Source organism: Chanos chanos, chromosome 4 (assembly GCF_902362185.1).
Source record: "Chanos chanos chromosome 4, fChaCha1.1, whole genome shotgun sequence".
Classification (NCBI taxonomy): domain Eukaryota; kingdom Metazoa; phylum Chordata; class Actinopteri; order Gonorynchiformes; family Chanidae; genus Chanos; species Chanos chanos.
In genome coordinates this window covers 46,198,009-46,219,385 of record NC_044498.1, presented here as the reverse complement: position 1 = coordinate 46,219,385, position 21,377 = coordinate 46,198,009, and the positions used below count along the sequence as shown (strand labels likewise).

At 43.2% G+C, this 21,377-nt stretch overlaps 1 protein-coding gene across 1 annotated transcript in view; it reads left to right on the top strand.

Annotated features, from left to right (window-relative positions):
* The window catches only part of srbd1 (S1 RNA binding domain 1), a 53,450-nt gene extending 40,235 nt beyond the window's left edge, over window positions 1-13,215 (top strand). Inside the window, exons 16-20 of the mRNA XM_030770439.1 lie at window positions 2,615-2,721; window positions 4,544-4,720; window positions 5,154-5,291; window positions 10,934-11,118; window positions 12,923-13,215. Of these exons, the coding sequence (XP_030626299.1) occupies window positions 2,615-2,721; window positions 4,544-4,720; window positions 5,154-5,291; window positions 10,934-11,118; window positions 12,923-13,215 (900 nt within the window). The remainder of the gene's footprint in view (window positions 1-2,614; window positions 2,722-4,543; window positions 4,721-5,153; window positions 5,292-10,933; window positions 11,119-12,922) is intronic.
* Window positions 13,216-21,377: the final 8,162 nt, after the last annotated feature.

Sequence of the window (21,377 nt, the reverse complement as noted above, 5' to 3'; positions counted from 1 at the left end):
GTGTTTTCTAATGAATCAGCTGGAGAGCCAGAATGACACAACATTAGTGGTAAAACAATCTCTGGAACCTTTGGCCAGTTCCCATGCGAGGGGTGAGAGAGAAAGGCATACACACATCCATCAGTCACACACAGGCAAAAATGTCATTCTTACCTTTCTCTATGTACACAGCTGTCATTACGGGTTTATGAAATATTAAATGTGATCATGCAAACAGCGTGCTGTGGCGATGCACAGTAGGACAGATCATTTTGCGTCTTCTTTTACAAGCGTTGGTCACCTTCTCAGAAGTTTCTCCTGTTTTATTCCGTTCCATTAGTATTATATTATTCATCTAATTTCGCAATATTAATTTTGTTTTGTTTTGTTTAATTTTCTTTCTCTTCTTTAATATTAATCTATCTCCAGCCAGCCATAGCTATGCCTTCCACTGTATCCATTAACACCTTGGGCTTAAAAACTGCCCCGGGAAGGAACCCTGTGGGACTCCACGATAATTAGAAGCCGTTCAGTTCCCTGGTCACACTTTTTGGAACTGGCATTAAAAAAATCAACACCTTCTTTGTAGTGGAGGAGAAAAAAAACATCTGCTGTTTAAGGCTTAGGTCCTTAGGAACCCACAGCATGTTTCTATGCAAAAAGAAAAAAAAGAAATGACACCCATTCAAACATTTCTAAAAGCTAAAAAATGTATTAAATATGTTTGGCGGGGTTGTTTTGGGTTTTTTTTTTTTTTTTGCCTTTACTATTGTGTTCTCCTCGCTTTCTCTCTCTCAATGTTTAGATTTTTTTGTTAACGCGATGAAGCTGCTTTGACAGCTTTCAGGGCAAGGTGACCTTCCCACTGTTCTAGAAAGTTTTCTTAATTTCAATAATTCGGTTACACGGCTCAGTCTTTTCTGCTGTTTCGAATGCCAACACCTTCTCAGCGTAAACCGCCGTGACCAAAAAAACAAAAAAAAAGAAAAAATGAAAAAGAAAATATATTGTCCTTGTCGTTGTTTATTATTGCGGCCTGTTCATCTGTTGGTGTATGAGTTCTTGTGTTAGTGTGTGCATGGGAGTGGTTGAACATGTTTATTATGATAGTAGTTTAAGAGCTGCGAGCCTCTCTGGACTGTTTAATACAGTGAATTTGTATTCATTCAAACACAAAAACATGCCTTGGCACATGCTCTTACAACTTGACTAATATAGTAACGCATTGTTCCAACATACACTTCACAGCTTTGAGTCTGGAGTTCTCTCACTGAACTCTTTACTGCTCCTCTGTAATGAAACGAACCTTTTGGATTTTCCCCAAATGAAAGGGATGTTTAGAGCACAGAGCAGACAAGCTTTCAACATCTTCTTCTCTTGGTATCACTCATTTGAAATTCAAGCTCTAATATTCTCCTTCTTCTCAAGTGGCAGCAACTCTAATTGGCGATCACGAGATCATTACCGAATCTTTGATCTAGTTGCGCCTTTTTTTTTTTTTTTGATGATCTTTCAACATACTTCATCAAAAGAACTTTAGATTTTTAGGTATATTTTGTACTGGGGACTATAAATTTCAGTCTATGTTTAGAGAGTTGTTCATTTTAATGAGCTGTCCAACATATATATATATGGGTGTAATATTCAAGATATATATACTCAAGAGTGAAATGTAAGTGAGGGCAACATTAATTGAGAGAGAATTTCATACCCTGCTTCTGTATTGGTATAATGTGTCAATGCCAACTGCTCTGATTTGTTCTTGAATGACCTGTCCCACTGCCTCCACGAGCCTATCCCCATGTAATCTTAACCAATATGAAAGAAACAGAAGTGGCCAGAGAAAAGTCTGCGGTAAACCAGAGCACCAAACGAAAATACCGTATCTGTCTTTATCAAGACTGGGATGCTAGTAACTTGTTCCATATGTCGACTGGTCGCCTGCCCCCTCCACCCAATACGAGACAAAGACTGGTCAGAATTCCCAGCTTGCTCCTAATTTTTTGTCAGTTTTGTATTCTGCCCTGTGGTTTTCTTCCCTTTAAATTCCATCTCGCCTTTAAAACCGACTCCAAAGCGCGAAAAGTTCGGCTGAATTAACTTTATCAATTCCCCCATATTTAATAGAAAAGCCCTGTGAGAGGACTTTGAAGTGTCACAGATGCTTTCCAATGAAAACAGGCTTTTGACCTCTTTCCATCTCTCTCTTCACTTTTTCTTTCTGTTACTCTTTTTCTTTCTTTCTTTCTCTCTCTCTTTTTTTTTTTTTTTGGTGTTTTTGCTTGTCATCATATACACCGCAACTTTTTTTTTTCCCCTCTCTCTTGGTTTGACACTGAACCACTACTACAGTGTCTTAACATAGGCCAGGACAACTTTTAATTTTGGTTAAAGCTTTTAATTAATCGCCAATGAACAATTACTGTATTTACCTGTTTGCAAACGTGCACATTATAGCTGTGTTCACTTTAATCTAATGTTCATGAGGCTTACTGCGAGTGTATAGTTCGACATTTTCATGAATAAGTCAAATTGGCTTGCTGCTGTCTCAACAAACAACTCACAAGCAAACACACACACACACACACACACACACACACGCAGAGTGAGTGATGTGTGCCGTCACGTTTTCCAGCACGATGTGTCAAAGAGCCTGCTGAGGGCAGCGCTGGACGGAGTGGTTCAGGAGTGTGTGAGCTTCGTGGGAGTGGACATCAACATCTGCTCAGAGACGCTGATGAGGTAGAAGCCAAATACTTTCCAGCAGCAGTCACAACATGGCAAGCTTTCACTCGCCTCCCTACTACTCAAAGCACTGTGTTTAGTCTGACACCCCACTCAGACCCAGCCAGACCAGTGATCACACACACACACACACGCACACGCACTCACACACACACTCACTCACTCACTCACTCACACACACACACACACACACACACAAACACACACACAAACGTGCTCTATCTCATTCTTACATTTTGTCATTAACCAAAGCACATGTACATATAATGACTTAAAAGATTTGGTTTGCTAAGGAACTTGTTTACCTGCATAATCAAACGTATACTCTTTCCGTGCTCTTTCCATACTGTATTGCACACACTAAAATGCCAAAAGAAAAACCTTACACATAATCATATTTTCATGAATAAATACATACAGCTTCTACTGTCTGGCCTGCTCTTGGCCTTCTCTCTCAGTCAGTCTCCGTAGGGGTACTGGAGTAATTACAAAATGTTTGCTTTCCTTTGAAAGCAGCAGCTTGGATTAATGCAACTCCAAAACAAAATGTCATCCAAGATGCAATTACTGTCTACCTCAAGTCCCTTCAGTAACGTTGATTTCCCACAGAAACATACAAATACATACACCCCCCACCCCACCCCACCCCACCCAACCCCCCACCCACAGACACACACATGCACGCACACACGCACACACACACACACACACACTGACACACATGCACACACGCACACACATGCACACATACACATACACACACAAAAAGTCTGTCACTCATACATATGTAAATATGTGAATACACTCGCGCACATACATAGAAGTTTGAGCAAACATTCTCTCTCACATACTCACACTCTAGCCTCTTACCCCAGACAAAATTCTCTCTCACATCCATAATGCTTTAACGCTAACTTAAACACACTTATATGTGAATGTATACCCTTTGTAACACACATATACTGGTTGGAATGGTCTATTATACCATTAACAGGCAGGGGTTGACTGGTTGCTAGGCAGGCTGAGATCAGGTCATCTGTTTACCTGACTTTAAATGAGCTCTGCTCTCCAGAGCTCCAGACACCCAACTTGTTCATGGATCCAATATTATTCAGACCTTATTTATAAGTGATGACATATGATGTTTACATAGCTGTTTTAGGGGGAGCTGCCACTTTGAATTGCTAAAACCACGTCACCAAAAGAAACCTTTCAAGGCTTGTCTTTCTTCTGTGAAAAGGCCAATGAGATTATTAAAAGACCTTTTGCTAATTCTTTTGGAAAATTTGGAAAGTGCTCTCAAATCTTTTTTTTTTTTAATCTCTATTTTGTGTTTGCGCTCATGTGCACTAAATTGACGTTAAAAAAAAAAGCCATGACTTTAAATTGACTTCTGAGGTAACGTTTTTGTTCAGTATATGTGGTAAAAGAAAAGGACTGATGCAGGAAGCAGTGACGAACGCCATAAACATGTAGAGCTTCAATGAAGCAAACCAAATGAACCAAAAGGTCTGCTCAGATGAATATGAAATCTTAACCTTGTGAAACGAGACTTATCCTTTCACATCAGTGTATAAAGTACCACAAACAGATCCAAGTTAACCACTTCTAGTTAACCTGTGTTTCAAAGGAGAGCTATAAGCAAAAACACGTCATGATTCATGAAAGGCTTGAACATTTAGGTGCTGAGAGGAATGTGAACAGTACGCTACGTCCAACTGGGAATCCCTGTAGTAACACTGTAAGTGAAAATAAATGAATGGTCTTGGTATGAAAAGCTGTTAGAAATACTAGGTAATGTTGTGATGTGTGGTGTCAGGCATGTCGCAGGTCTGAACGCGGGCCAAGCGCGCAACATTGTCGAGTGGCGAGAGAAGAACGGGCCCTTTCTGAACAGAGAGCAGCTGAGGCTTGTCAAAGGCCTGGGCCCAAAGAGTTTCCAACAGTGTTCAGGCTTCATCAGAGTTAATCCTGAGACTGCACACAGCATGCAGAGGTAAGCCGCTACACCGATCGTCTGTAAATTAGCCATTCGTAAAGTATGAGAGAGAGGTTATCAGAGAGGTGAGACATCCCTCAAAAAGCTCAAAGTAAGTATTTATGAATGAATGTGTCTGAAAGCTAAAATGGACATGACAGCCAGCGTAGGACAGTGGCCATATTTCTAATATATCTGATTCGCTATAATGCTAATCCAATACACGATGATGCTAATGCTAACGTGCTGTTATATTCTTGGTTTTTTGAGGGTTATTAACCTTTGTACCTACAAGGCTGTAACATTCCACCTTAAATTATTGCGTTTAACAAAACGATCGTGTTTAACATATGAGGCAATTTAAGTTACATGCTCTCCATGGACCGTGCCCATCATTTGCTTTGCGCTTTATCATGCAATGATAATGTTATCTTGTAACGGTTTTCCGCAGCAGAAAAACAGATTCCTCAGCCCCGGAGAAAGCAGTAGCTAAGAAGAGCAAGGCCAAAGGCTCTGGGTCCATCTCCGCGCAGCCTAACCCACTGGACCAAACCTGCATCCACCCAGAGTCCTACAGTGTCACCATGAGGTCAGAACACATCTGGCTTTTCCAGCGGACAAAACTAAATGGAAACAGAAATCCTGTGGCAGGCTGCATGTGCGTGCGTACATGCGTGCGTGCGTGGATGTGTGTGTTTGAGTGTGTGTGTGTGTGTGTGCGAGCGAGAGTGTGTATGTGTGTGTGTGTTTGAGAGCAAAGTGGCAGCATCTGGTCCCTGTGTGGCACAGTGTGAGAGTGGACTGTTAGTGTTTCCACAGCTTATATCAAAAGCACATTCAGTGTCTGCTCAGGGCTCTCTCTCTCTCTCTCTCTCTCTCTCTCTCTCTTTCTCTCTCTCTCTCTCTCTGGGATCCCTCCCTCCCCGCAGCTGTGCCGCTTGAATCTATTTTGACTGCTTCTCTCTGACACTTATGACGGTTCATTTAAGTAGATTGTCTGTGTGGATAGCCTTTGGTTTACAAGCGAACGCATTTGCGGCGGCCAGTGGAAATGATCTTTGCGTTCGTGTCTCTAATGAAATATAAGCGGGGGAAAGCCGCAGCACGAATCGTGTCGTCGGCCTTTTACGCGCCGCACAGAGATGGAAACGCGTTGCTTTACGTTTAATAAAGAATAGCTCTCTCAGCAATTTAACCTTCCTCTCGCAGCCGCGTGTTTGCGTGGGTGTGTCTCTATCTACCCACAGACCCCCTAATCTGTCGTCAGAGGCGCCTGCTCAGGTCAGAGGTCTAATAAAGCCACTTAGGCCTCGGAGTGGGGGAATAATCACCCTGTCATATCCAGCCTCCCCTCTCTCTCATTCTGTTTGTTTTCCTTTCTCTCCGTTCAGCTTCATTTCCTACTAAACCAGGCAGAAAAGCCTCTTTTCACAGTCTCCTCTATTATCGACACACTCTATCGGTACCAAATGCTACGCTAATGGAGATTCCTCTAGACTCAAATTGTCATTGCGCTTCCAGAAATATTTTTCTTGGAGAAAGGTGATTTGATTAATGGCCACCAGCAGAGCTGCTTCGGCAAAGTCGCGTCATCCTGTGTAACAGACTTAAAAAACAAAGGCTTTCCACAGTGTCCGAAGAATTGTTTTATACTGGCAAGAAAAAAGACACGTGTGGAACGTGAAAGCAATTATTAGAGAGAGAGAGAGAGAGAGAGAGAGAGAGAGAGCTAATGACGCGATGCAGGATGTCTGAATGATAGCTTTATAATGATGATGACAAGCTTTACAGATTCCCAACTGTCTGTAACCCATTTCTACATTGAAATCATCAGTTGTTCTTTTCTGTCTCACCCTGTCGTTCACTCGCTCTCCCTCATTCGCAGGCGTTAGTGGACACCATTTTACATGCTCTTCTCTCTCTCTCTCTCTCACTCTCTCTCTCTCTCTCTCTCTCTCTCTCCCTCTCTCTCTCTCTCTGTCTGTCTTTCCCTCTCTTTGACATGTTACCCGATGTGTCTCAACACTTTGGGTCAATTCGCTTGACAGTTAAATGAAAAGCTCTTGACAGCTTCAGCAGTTTACCATTGGGAGAATATCTGATCTCTCTTGTGTGAGGAGTACACTGCATAGTGTAACATGTTAGCAGAGACTGGGCAGGAGGGTGTGAAATGAGTCGCACATTTCACCCCTGGCAGATGTGTCGCCGTGGTCTTTTTCGATTTTGGGAACGATTTTGTTGCCTGATGGTCACTGTCTGAGGAGCGGGGTACCAGGCGTTAATGGCGGATCATATTGCTCTAATATGGTGAAACCGATACCCCCAGACCCACCTTTGGGAACCACTTCCCAAACAAACTGACACATACATAAACATACATACGCAGTCTACACTGATGTCCTGTTGGACTTTTTATGCTAGTGCTTGACACAATACCGTCTGTTTAGAGACTGTTGTGTCAACCAATGGCATTAACAGAAATAACTCATTAACTCTCCAGAACCACGAAAATCCACCAATATTAGTGGAGCACGCTACCCGGCTACTATTGTGCTTCACATCGCTTGCAGATATCTTTAAAACAAAACAAAAAAAAGAAACCTTGATATTTAAATTAAAAGGATTCAAGAGAAGTTCCAAGTAAGACGGATCCGTTGAGAAAGGAATTTGAGTTGAGCTGCGAAGGCTGAGTGATCGGTAAATCTTGCCATTCCAGTTGCGATGTGCTGCGGTTGGCCGTCTTTGACAGATTTATAATTGACTCGTTCTCGTCTGAATAAATACGATGAAATAAATGTAAATATTTGATCAGAAGCTAGTTTTGAGTAACAGCTGCAGTTTCTGCACTGGAACGAGCCACTGTTTCTCATGCTGCAACTCCACCTTTTTCCAACCTGTTTACATTTACAAGGAAATGACGCTATGGCCGCTATTAGGATCAGATCCAGCAGAGGTGCTGTACAGCACTATTTGCACAGTGTAAATTAGCTTGTAGACGGTTGGTTAGATATGAGTCTGTAAAGACAGGAATGTTCAGACAGAGCAATAAACATTCGGCGTGGTGCTTTTGTGAGACGTGGTAAGTTTGAGAGCACAGAGTACCTCGTTTAGTTTGGTAGTACCCGTCTGTGAAGCCCTCTCATAATCCTAGTGTCCTGTAAGACACCACTTCTTTTTTGTCAGACTTTTACAGATTATTGGGGTAACATTAGCTAATTCTTTCCATTATGAACCGACCGTCAGGTCGTTTTTTACTGGTTTCGCCACGTCCGATAAGTGGGTTGTTAACCGGCGAGCTGACTGTCTGGATAGACGGACGCGGCGAGGAAATCACCTGTGCTTCAGCTTCATCCACTCCGCTGGGAGAGCTTCCCATCAGAGGCACCACACGGGAGAGCTGGCGGGGGTGGGTGGGGGTCCACTTTTTAACTCCCTCAAGTTGGGTCTGGAAAGGCTCTGTCTGAAGGCCCACCCAAAAACTCCGCATTGCGGAGTCGGGGGCCTCCTCGGCGCTGCGTCCGCGCCGAGCTGGTTTTCATTACGGACAGAGGAGAAGTGCGACTCGCGGGGATCTGAGAGAGAGCAACAGCCCTCCCAACTCCTGCTACCCCCCCCCCCTTAAACACAAACACACCAGGGGGAAACCTGAGCCAGGCTGAGACCCCCACAGAAACCCGAGCCCGCGGCCCAATCGGCCGCCACCGCCTGGGCCCGAGCCCCGACTCTTCATAAATCAACCCAGAGCTCCCCCCCCTCCCTTACCTCACTCAGAGACCAGGGAGAGACACAGTAGCTCTGATGAACATTGCAGGGATGAGTGGAGATTGGGTGGAGAGGTGTGGGGCCAGGGGAATAGGGGTGTGTGTGTGTGTGTGTGTGTGTGTGTGCGTGTGTGTGCGTGTGTGTTTTGTATTTGTGTAGGTGTGTCTGAGTGTGTTCAGTACGTGTGTATTCTTGTCATTTTTGACAAAGGGTTCCTTGCATATCTGTTTGTTTTTCTCATCTCCCATTCGTGCATGCTGATTACTTATCAAATAGTTTTCTGAATTATTAATGATGCATCAGGAACTAAATGTGGACCCAAGCTGTGAGCCTGAAGGTCAAAACCAGACAGGACCGATCGAGCAGATGTGCTGGACTAGCATGAATCGGCAATACGCTTTTTGATGCTCTCGTTCTATGACATCTCATCTATTAAATCTCATCGTAGCTAACTGAAACACGGGCAGGAATCTATGCGTTGCAAAACTGTGTCTGGAGACTTTGAGTGTGTGTGTGAGTGTTTGGATGTGTATACACAGTTTGTGTGTTTCGGTTATTTCACCACCTCATCACTCAGGGACCAAAAGCATGAGGAGAGACTTTGATTGTTTTTTTTTGGGGGAGGGGGTTTTTGTTTTTTTCATTCCACGAGTTCCGCAGTTTTCTGGGGAACCTCTAGTGGTTATAAAGTGAGTGTGTGTCTTTGTTTTCCTGCCATGTTGACATGTTGGCCCAGCCTGAAGAGCCTTGCTTAATGTTGAACTGATTCAGTTATGTTTTATTTATTTGGAACATCATTTTTCATGAAGACTTTGTCACAGAATCAAGAGACTCACCGAATCGAGTCCAGAGGCCAGGTTAGCTGCCCAGTGCTGGCAGTAGCCAATAGAAAACTGCTCCCTGGTGTGAAGACCTGGGGCCACAGAGCTGTGAATTTGAAGCCATACCTCTCTGGAGGCAGATGAGTGAAGGGGCAAGAGGCCAAGGAGGGGGGTGGGGGGGAGGGGGGGTGGGGGGGGTTCCAGAATTGGCAAAAACAGCCACAGCTGCAGCACAGTTTGTACACAGGCAGTTTAGAGTTACAACAGGGGTAACACTATTCCTGCCAACTGCACACTTTTTAAGACGAGGGACTGAGAGCGTGTTGTTTTTGTCTCCGTAAGTGTGCGCCCACTGTAACTCTTTTTTTTCTGCTCTGCCTAGAGCAGAGAGTGGGCGGGGCCTCGGGGTCCACCTGCCCTGTCATTCATAGCACGGACAGCTGCGGTTGCTGGCTGGCGTCAGGCTGCCACGGAGACCTCTATCCATCAGCAAAATGTCCCAGCAGGTCTACCTTCAGCTGTGTCTGCCCTTCCCTGTCTTCCAGGGGCTCCCGGGACCCCACATTCCTCCAAGCACCTCTGGACAGAGTGGCTCATTACTCTTTGGGACAGCACTGCTGTATACCCCTGTGTTTGCATCTTTGTTTTCCAGAACAGTCATTCCCAGCTTAGCTTATGCATCTCTATATGACCTGTCCGTAAATTTGAAAAAAAGTCAACTCAACATGAAGACCTTGACTCCATGACCTTGACCGTGGCCATGTAATTTATCCCGGTTTGTGACAATGTGAAATGCTGAGAATTCGGTTTAGCCTATAGTGTGGTCTGTTGTAGCTTAAGGGTGTTAAATGTTCGCTCGCTCTACTGTGAGAAAAGCCCTGTCTCTAATCTAGAACTTCAGGTTTTCCCCATTTGTGTTATTGTTGTCTTCAACTGTGCGAGTTCAGCACCGCCAGTTTCGCCGTTCGTTCAATACGGTGACACCCAAGCATCGAACGCTTTTTGTCCTGCATAGAAGAAGAAGATACTTGCTTGATATTTTAAATAGTTTTGACCATAAATTTGTCAACCCTGTCTCAGCTCCAGCCATCCACCTGACCTGACCCAACTAGTCTGTGTCAACATGTGCAGTAGTCCTGGTGGTGGTGTTTCAGCCTGGCTTCTCGACATCCCGTTTTAATGACCTCAGAAAAGCTATTAGATTTATGGAGCAAAGTTCTCTCCTCATCTCTCGGAGCCTGAAAATGTAAGATTTAGGACATAATTAGTCTCACCTCTACTCCTTCTTTTCCTCTCCTCTCCCTCCTTTTCTCTCCTCCACCCGCCCGCACTCCGCTCCTTTCTGCTTTGGCCCTGGGGCCCCGCTCTCTTGCGTGGGGTCTCCCTCCACAATTTGTGGCCCCTGGAGACAGCTATTAAAAAGCCATTCATTTTAGGCAGCAACGCCCCTCACCCCCAAGAGATGTACCATTACATCGCTGATGATAAGTCTGTGTGTGCGTGTGAGAGACAGAGAGAGGCCAACCAGGAGGACAGGTGTCTCACAGTTTACGTCTCATATCTAATAGTGTTAACCATCGTACAAATGAGTGAACTCTCTCTCTCTCTCTCTCTCTCTCTCTCTCTCTCGCTCTCTCTCTCTCTCTAGTTTCTTATCACAGATTGGTGGACATTTGAATCAGTTGGGTAGCCCTGAGCTCACTGAGCGCGTGCGGTCTAGCATTAGGTGTAGTGGTCTGGAGACACTGGCTAAAACCCTTCACACCACGCCGGAGACCCTGCAGCTCATAGTGGACGGCCTCACCCAGCCACCGGGATTTGACATCCGGCAAGGTAAGAGACACAACGCATCTCATATATAAGAGTATAAAAGTAAGGTCTTCAGTTTTTGTTTAAATGAACGTTTTGAAAGCGTTTAATGGCTGAAAATAATGACTGTGCAACTACTGTGAGAACATCATGGGAAACATTTGCACTCAACAGTGCCTTTGTTAGAGCAGTGGCATGAAGTTAAAATAGCATACCAGTAATTTGTAGTACCTTGTGTATCAGTTTATGAGCACACGCTGTGTTACAAAACAGATGCACTACAGCAACCTCAAACACACACTGAGTGATCCTGACACACACACTCCCCCCCCCCCCCGCGTGGCTGTATATTAGACATATCAGAGACATAGCTGGCGTCTCTCTCTCTCTTTCTATCTCTCTCTTTCTATCTCTCTCTCTCTACCTCTCTCCCTCTCAACCCTTTTTGTGTTTTCGTAATCCCGCTCTCATCTCCCCCGAGTCTGTCCCTTGTCTGTGAGAAGTCTGGGCGACGTTCCAGGTGTTTGAAGTTGCCTTTTTTTTTACGTAATTTGGGGGAAGACCCAAGTTATTAAAGCGCGTCTGCCGACAGATATATCATTAATGAGAAGGCTACTTAAAGAGAAAAGCAGAGCACCCCTGTCTCAACCAACAACTCTCAGAGAGAGAATAAAACCCCCAGAACAACAAACGCCGCGCCTGTTTTTACCATTACACCAGGACATCTTAGAGCATATTGTTTCTCTTGTGCGGGGTGATAATACGCCTTGTCATGTCTTTACTGCAGGTCAGATTTTAATAGATGTGAACCCTTGGCTTTTAAACTGATAAAAATGTGATTTCCTTTGGCTGAAGCAGGTACCAAGTTTATATCTACATGTACACAAGGATTTGAAACCAGTACAAACTTAGCGGCAAAGACAGTAATCTGATCAGTATCTTTTTGGCTTGGTGCACTCTGATCTATAAGATCTGTCATGCCACAGATTAACCATTTCAAAATAAAAAAGAACACACTCAAATGCATTTAATATGTAGTTCCCTACGCCAAAACTGAGACTTGTATGTCCTCTGCTTTAAATACACTTCTAATCCACTTTTGTCTCTTAAACTGAAGAACTAAATATGTTTTTGACCCAGTTCTCTGTCTGTGTGCCCATGTTAAATGTCCACAGAGTTCATTTGTGACCATTACTCACAGTATGTCAAGATAGATAGACAGATGGTGCATCAGACACCTCGAATAGGCCATGACTCAGTGTAATGCAGTGGATAGGACACTGTCTTACCCATCAGGAGGTTGTAGGTTCACTTCCCCTGACTGGAACCCTGATGAGTCTGGCTCCGTAGCCAGCTGTATAAATAGCTGCCATGTGAACCGTACGCTAGGTAAGGTGTCCCGGATAAGAATAATCAGAGATGAATGTTTCCTGGAGCACAGAGCCCACAGCCAGGCCATGTTTATCCAAAAAAGCACCTCCCAAAAAAAATCTCCCCAGTACAGACAAAATGGAGTCTGAAAGGAGATGACCAAAGGGAATGTGAAGGTATGAGAAGCAGTAATTTAGTTTGTCTCAGGGAATTTGATAGGGCTGCTCTCCACTTCTTTTCTCCTCAAAGCTTGATTGTCTGCTTCTCTTTGTTTTTCTTCCCCCTTCTGGTAAAGTTGCTTCTTAGTGATGTCAAATCATTTTTATTGTTTAGATTTTTCTAGCTAAGATTCACACTGAATGAGGTCGAAAAAGGGCAACTTATGCATGGAATCAATTTGTCCGATTTGATTCTTTCTCCTCTCTCTCTCTCCCTTCCTCTCCCGTCCTTTGAGCAGACTTCGAGCAGACGGACTTTAAGCAAGGGATCGTGTCTCTGAGTGACCTTCGGGAGGGCACGGTGCTGACGGGCCGCGTGGATAACACTGCGTTATTCGGAGCGTTTGTGGACATCGGAGTAGGGCGATCTGGACTCATCCCAAAACGCTACATCACTCCAGATAAGCTTCCTTCCGACCATCGGCGTCGAAGCTTGGCCCTTGGTCCGGGAGAACGGGTAGAGGTTCGAGTCCTAAACGTGGATCTTCAGCGTAACCGGATAACCCTGGACCTCATTAGGGTTCTCAGATAGGAACTTTCAGATCAACGGATCTGAACAGTATCGACGGAGCTCATCCCAAGTGCAAATCAAGGATCAAGGATTTGGCCTCAGGACATCTTCCCAACAGAACACTTTACGAGAAATAAAACGGACCAAAAGAAAGACTAATAAAAGTCATTGTCTCTTAATGTGATCTGAATTGAAACAACATCTGATTTTACTTTACAGGAAGATAGACTTTGTCAGCTATTTTCCTCCCAAATAATTGTTCCAACTCGACTGTCAGAAGTTTTCCATTGTTGGCGAATCTGAACTTTCAGTGTGTGTATTTCTAGTCGTACAGTACGCGGACAACAACGCAACGTTCCCAGGCACTGACAGAGGATTACCATTGTTTATACGTGTACATCTCTTCACGGTAAATCATTTTCATTCTAGGTTATCCCAGTTTGCACACCGTGTGTCCAGTGTGACACTGTCTCTTTCATACTTGCTTGAATGAGGTCATCAGCAAATCTACATGGTGTTGATGACTCCACACTTGTATGCTGCTGTTACTTGGAAACAGTCTGAATATTGCTTTGAATGCGCATACCACAATACCCACTGTGTATCAATGCCTCTGACTGACAGTCAGTTAGGGGGGGGGGAAGTAGAGGGGGCGGGTGGTTGTACAACCAGCTGCCAGACTGCAATATCACTGGAGGCCATGGGGAACATCCAAACCCAATTATCTTAGGCTGGCCACGTGCTAATCAGGCCCTTCCAAATTAATCCCATATTCCCTCATCTCTGTTATCCAATCTGTTTGTGTTTATGTGGCACAAATAAGGAAACAGATAAATAAAAAACCCATTGCGCCCGAAGCGTTTAACCACAGAGAGAATATACAATCACCGTATGAAATACACATTCATTATGTTGCTCTTTGTTACGGTGATGTTTCGTCAAAACTAATGAGCTATGGCAGGAATTTGAGTCATCATGAGATGATCAAAAGGAAGAGATTTTCCATTGTCCTTGTGTTTAAAAAAAAAAAAAAAAAAAGTCAGTTCTTATCCTGCTAAAAATTTTTTTTAAAAATTCCAACTTCCCTGAAATGGTAAGATCGCTTCATCTGTCACTGCAGTTTAAATTTGTGAATAATTCTGTGGCGTTCATCAGTTTTTGTTTGCCCAGTGGTAAATTCTTTGGAAGCTCACAAACAAATCTCGTGATTAGACCGGACCACGCGTGGGCTAAACTTATTTTTTGCAGTTGGTTTTGAGGTAACCTGTTTTTACATTGTAATGCTGAAGGTGTCTAAATCGGTATTTTGTGCTGGCAGTGATGTGACATGTACTAATGGTAAATAAATCATTGTTACAGTTCAAAGTGTGATGAATGTTGTTGTCATATTATAGATTTTCTCATGGGGGGGGGGGAAGGTTTAATTGCCTAACTGGGCCCACATACTATTGTGGAGTAATGATGCGGGGTTGTAAGACAAATATCTTAAACAAGGAAGAAGTCATCTCCCATATAATCAGCTTGAGGGATGAGTCAATCTATCTGGATCATACATTATAATGGCGCCAAGCCGGTAAGCTTGCACTTTAGTCCAAGTGCAAAACAGTAGTTAGCAATATCTTGGTTGTGATTCCAAGGCCTCGTGGCCTGTGTTCAGTAAATTTTGTGATTAAACAGATGTGAAATCCTTCATATCTTTGGCAGAAAAGGAATCGCTAATATTAGGATTCATCCAAAATGTCTAGCCATCATGGTAGCTCTTACATTATTGGAAATAATGGAATTAAGTCCCTTGCTCCAGAGAACCTCAGCAGTGAACCGTCATGCTCTTGGTTCAAGACTACATCCTTCTGATTACAAAGCGGCTTCTTTTACCACTATGCCATTACCACCCCTCATAGCACAGAGTGAACATGTCCATCTAGTTTAGAAGTAATCAACATCCATTATACATGATACCATGGGACTCCTAGGAATTTAGTCAATTCAATGTAATTTTTTTTGTGAAGGCATTTTTACATTAAAATGTATGCAAACAGAAGATGAGACCAAATTTGAATCCAATACGAACCACTAATTGAAGCTCAATACGTGTTCTTGACCGTTAAGCATTTCTATGTTTACATGTGTCTTGTCTTTTAATACGTGTTGCCTTTGTTGTAAGCGGGTGCCAGAGAACATTTTGAACCGTATTCCAGATCTTGTCTCCGGCACAGGCTCAAACACGCCCATGCAGAGAGAGAGTGAGCATACGCGGCTCTCTGTCTCTTTTCAGTTTTGCGGCCAGCTGTGGTCAGAACGGATGGAGCATCTCAGTGTTCACCTGTGTTGTTATATCCCACCCCAAAGGAAAGCAGTGTAGTATCAGCCATAGACGTGAGTGGGCTAGAGGAGGAACCAATTAAGTGAAAACTACATATCAGCTACCATTCAGAAGCCCTCTGGTAGAGCCAATACTGTCGCACCAAAGGCTCCACGAAGAACAGGTGCAGATGGACTTGTACCATGCTGTGCTGTGTATCTGTCCTATATTGAGAAGGAGAAGGTAAGACAGTCCCTGGGGTCTAGCTGCTGTTTTTAAGAATAGGTTTGAAGCCATGCATCTATCTTACCCATTTTTTACTCTGGAGAGACTAGTGTCTTGTGCAGGCATGGTGATTGGCGATCAAGAGGCCTCTGTCAGAGGAGCGTACAAGGAGAGAGCCCATCCCCTGTGATACTGATGTGGGAGCATGTTTATGGTCTCAGAACTGTGATCTCAGTGGTGCAGGATGGGTCTCCCAGCCCTATTCCCATACTACTCACCCCAGACATCCAATCTGGTCCTCTCCCTCCTCCCGAGTGAGTGATTTTTAGTTGCAGTGTGTTCCTCTCTCTTCCCTTTTTTTCTCTCTGTGTCCGTGTCCGTGTCCGTGTGTGTGTGTGTGTGTGTGTGTGTGTGCGTGCTGGGTAATTCCTCAGTCTTTCCACATTACATCATTTTTCATTAGCCGAATTAAGGAAAACAGGAGGCTTAGACGTAATTTAAACAAACGGACAAATTGCACAAGGGTCTTTACTGGTGGTGATGTGCTTGTCAGGAATAGGGTGTGTCTTACAGTCAGAGTTAGAGATGCTATTTTCAAGGCAAAAACACAGACAAGAGTAGCTAGTAGTGCATCACTTACACACAGTCTTTGGTTCAGCCACTTTGTCAAAGCTCCATTTAGTCTACAGTTAGTCTAATTAGGTAAATGGGAACAGATCAGAGGAGAAGGTCTTCGTATTGATAGAATCTATTCTCTCCATTCCACAGGAATAGATTCTATCTACTATATAGTGTACACAATGTGTTTTTTTTTTTTTTCATTTAAAATGGACATCAAAAGTTATGCTGTTATGGATTTAAGATTTATAAGCTGTTGTTATCTACAGTTTCGGTTACTGAGACTCACTCTGTAACACTTATCAGATGGGCCAAGCCCCTGAGGATGCAGTTTTCTGGTCTTTGTTACATATTACACATTACCAACAGAACAGATCAAATCACAATTTGGGAGAAAAAAAAAAGCCCCATAGAACTAAGATGTGTCAGGAAACATATCTGACTTACAGATGGCTAGCGTAATGAAAAGTGGTGTGTGTTGTCTCGAGAGAAGGGGATGTTGGAAACTGAGAATGCATTGCTTTTCAGAAGACCGTCTATGTCTATGGGAGGGACAACCTTCACGGGTTATAAGTTTTGCGTTTCTCACAGAGAGATGTCAGCGAGGTGGTGGAAGTGAAAAGGCTGTAGTCAAAGCAGAATAACCCAGCGTGTGAATAACTTTTTCTGTTTGTATTTTTTTTTTTATATGTTGCTCTGTCTCTATTTCTGTTACGTATAGCTCACAGCTTTGTAAGTAGTAACACGCATAGTCAGAGGCAATGTTGTTGTACTTCTTTTAACATTTTGTATTTTTGAGAGCTGAATACGAGAAGTGCATCAAATTCACATGCAAATGACACAACAGGAGATAAAGCAGAATATCGGGTTTATTCTCAAACAAAGGCATACACGCACAAGTATAAAATTACTAAAAACATGTAGGGACGACCTATTTTGGCCTAACTGGTATTCAAACTGCTGACAAAAATCATAGATAAAAAAAAAACTGGTTTGGTTTGCTCAAACTGTTCTTGGAACTCATTTTCACTCTGAATCATAGCCCCCATCCCCCCCCCCCGAACCCCCAAACCCAGAAGTCCCCCTTTGGTTTGGTTTTAATGCCTTGGGGCAGGTGAATGGCTTTTTTTTTTTTTTTTTTTTTTTAATTTATTTATTTATTTTACGCTGCACCTTGTCAACAGAGCTTATAAACGCCGCTGTCCCAAAATCAGCTTCATATGAAATGTTCCATGCGAATGTCCGATTAGTGGAGACCACATGGGACATGCCTCCCCTTCAGAACCCCCCCCCCCCCCCTTCTAACACTCAGAACTGAAATTCATTACCCTCCCTCGCTGGCGGCCATTAGGCTAACTCTGTTATCCTGGCTGTGTATCCCCTGCAGCCCCGTAGCTCATCTCCAGTAAGTGGATAATGTCTTTAGACTGATTATGAGGGGCCGAGATGATATTGAGACGGGGCCCTCCAGCTGTGAGCCCAACACAAGCAAAATGTTTTCACAGGAGCCCATGTGTGTTTCAGGCTCCGCTAGGACAGGGGAGAGAATGAAGAAGGAGGAGGAGGAGGAGGTCAAGGAGGAGGAGTGTATGGAGGAGCCATTTCTTTCCTTATCTGAGAATAAGTAAGATCCCCGTGTTGTTTTAAGGGCCACACTGCAGGATTTTTAATCCCGGTTTCAGCCCCGGTTTACAGACACTCATTTACCAGAAGCTTGGTTGGTAGAGCTTGTCTTTCAGCATGAGAGGGATATTAATGCTCAACCACGAGCCTCTTGATATAGTCATAGAATATTTGCATACAGTCAAAGCATACATTCACTTTTGTTGGAATTCTTGCTAGCATTAACTTCAACCCCAAATTTGCATTTACCTGCTTATCAGTGCATATCAGTGAACCAATAAAAAGCATGACTTCTCCATCATGTTTGTGTCTATACACTTCTGTTCAACATTATACATGCTTCTGCTAGTGGGCTTTGGCATTTTGTGCAAAATAATGAAACGTGCAGTTATCTGTCTTTGACGTATTGTCTACAGCATGTGCAAGATATTCTGACAAGAAATTCGGTGAGTTCTGTAAACATCAAAATTTCGTGTGAGACTGTTATGATTTTAAAAGCCTTGGAGTGTGTCCTAAGAATTAGTCAACGTGTAACCTACACTTCATTTTTAGTGTTGTATTTCCACCCTACAAGACGCCTCAAAGCTATTAGCATATTTACATATCTTTCTTCCTTAGTCGATTTTATCAGTGATAACCAAATATCTTTTTTCCCCAGCTAGTCCCAGACCTTGGCTTTACCCCCCTGTCACTCCATCTTTCTGACAGTGCGGTAGTGTAAACTCTCCAGGCTCACTCGCTGTGGGATACGACAGACGGCTTCCTTTTCTAGGAGTGCCACTGCAGTTTGCAAACGAACTGTGATTGACAAACCTAGGCAGGGGGTTGTGTTTTCTCTTACCCCTTTGGTGAAGTAAAATCTTTATCAGAGAAACCTCTCAACGGAGAACGGGCTATTTTCAAATAGTCCTCTAATCTCATATACATATCTCAAATCCATGTCTCATATTCAGCCAGCAATGCTCCCCCACTGTTCCAGTCGCAGGACGGAAGCCAGGAGCACTGAGAGAGGAGAAAACCTATTTCAGAAACATTCAGTGCCCACTCAGTAATAATAACAAAAAGTGCTGTCTGTTTGCCTTGATGATTGCTAAAACAGAAAATTCGATTAAGATACAGAAAGAAAAATAAGTAATGAAATGTTACGGATTTCTTGCAACATGTCTTCTTTTAAAACCCAAGCCTTTTGGAGAAAGTTATAGGGAGTATGTCAGGAATGAAAAACGCCAGTCATACAAGGTTTACTAACCACTGGTAACAATGTTTTTGTTTTGTTTTTTTGAGAAGGGTGCATTGTGGTTCCCTTGTGATGAATGTCAAGGTTCAGCCTAGAAACAACCCGATGAAATCCAGAGCGCTGACATTATCAACGAGTTACGTATCAAGTTACTTTAATTGTACACCAATCAACCAATCAATCAGATCCTGACACTAACCTGACATGTTCTCAAAAAGAAAAAGAATCATCATTTTCGAATAGTATGGTTGGTATTTGGAACTCAGGGAGTGGGTTGACATTGAACATTTGGCAAACTTCCCTTTTGTGACCATAATCGTAATTTCCATTCAAATGATGTTGCTTGATAAGTGTCCCCCCCCCCCCCCCCCCCCCCCCCCCCCCCCCCGGCAAGTGGCTTCCATTATTAGATGTGCGACAACAGGTTATGACCTGTTTCTGGGACTGTGTTGCTAGCTGCCAGGACCTGAGCCTTGCAGAGTAATTACATTTCATTTAGGGGATTCAACTTTTAAACAATGAGGCGTAGTAATACCTTATTAATGTCAGGCTAGCTTGTCACATTGTGGCAGATTTACAGTTAAAACAATACCACTGGCGCTGGAGAGCAGACCGGCCCTAAGACAAGCTGTCTGAGCTCTGCTGTTATTTCCAGCCCTGACACTACATCATTACTTCACACACTCCCAGTAAAGTGTGTTTCACTCCCTCAAGTTCTCCATCACAGTGCTTACTATTTAAAGAATCTCAAGTATAGATTCTCAGCATATGTTCTCTTGCGTTCTCTCTTCCCTCAGCCAAAGGCAATGAATTTACTATCAATGGTTGTAGTTTATAGACTGTGGACGCATATGTGAACATTCAATGGTCATATTTTTAAATTATCGTGCTCAGACGACAGTCAGATAACTGGTTAGCTGACTAATTTTGATTAGTGTTAGTCTAATACTTTCCCTTTTCTGAGTAGCCAAACGAAGCAGCACAATATTGGCACACCAGGTAATTTACAAACATGCTACATGTTGTGTGTAAGTAATATATTACTATTTTCCCCACCAGCAGACTACTCTTTACTAATAAGCTCTTGACATGAAACGGTCAAAATCCAGCAAACTGTAAATCCAGTGAGTGTACAGTGAAAACCTTTACCCACATCAGTCCAAGTGAGGATTGTTAGTCCTATAAATACATGCGCAGTCACCATTGGTTAAGATCTGGAATTTTTAAATCTGTGAGACGGCAGACTGAAAAGAATTAGATGAATTTATAGTCAAGTTTTGGCTGTTGGAGTGACCATAAATAGTGGCTTTCTCCGTAGCGCTGTCAGGAGCACACAGAAGAAGAACTTTCAGTGAAAGAGATCTGTCTTACAGACCTCTGCCTCCCCAAGCTATCAAATTGTAAGCCAGGTTGCTAACTGTACATCACTGAAACCTCATCAGTGACTAGGGCCATACCACACTGAGTCACAAAACTCCATCCAATCAGCAATATCAGAACACTAAGAGACAATTGTGTGAAATTCCATTTATGGTGATCTCTCCCGTGTTCTCTGCTAGGAGAAACCAGACATAAATGTAATGATACCTATTTAAAAAAGCTGTCCACTTAGTTTGATATAGAAGAAACATTCAAGGGCAATTCATTTCAAGTTCATTTAAGTTTTATAATGGGGGCACATCAGAAATTAAAAATAAAAAAAGTAGATTTTTTTTTTTTTTTTTTTTTTAATGTCTCTTTGGAAAGCTCTGTTGAAAATAAATCAAATATATTTCTCATAGGCCGTTAGCCAATAATGTATTGAGTTGGGAGGAAGGAAGGAGGGAGTCTATTTAACTAAAGTGCCGGTAGAGGCCCCACACCTCAAAGACAGCTAATGATGATCTATTTTTCCCCTTGGCCGAAGGCTCAGGAACAGGAAGAGCCCTGCCTGTCATCAAGTGCTAACAATCACCACACTGATTAGCGATGCCGTCCATTAACACTGCCACCAGCACAACTGTTAACACAGCTGTTATCACAGCTAAACCAGAAGCGCTAGCTTAGAAACCTTCTGTCTGCGCTGGGCATATGCACAACTATTTGAATGGTCAGTGAATCACAAATTTTGTTGAGCACAACTGTTGAAGTTCTCCTTTATGCTAAATATCTAGTTCAGCAGTTTACATATGACAGCCA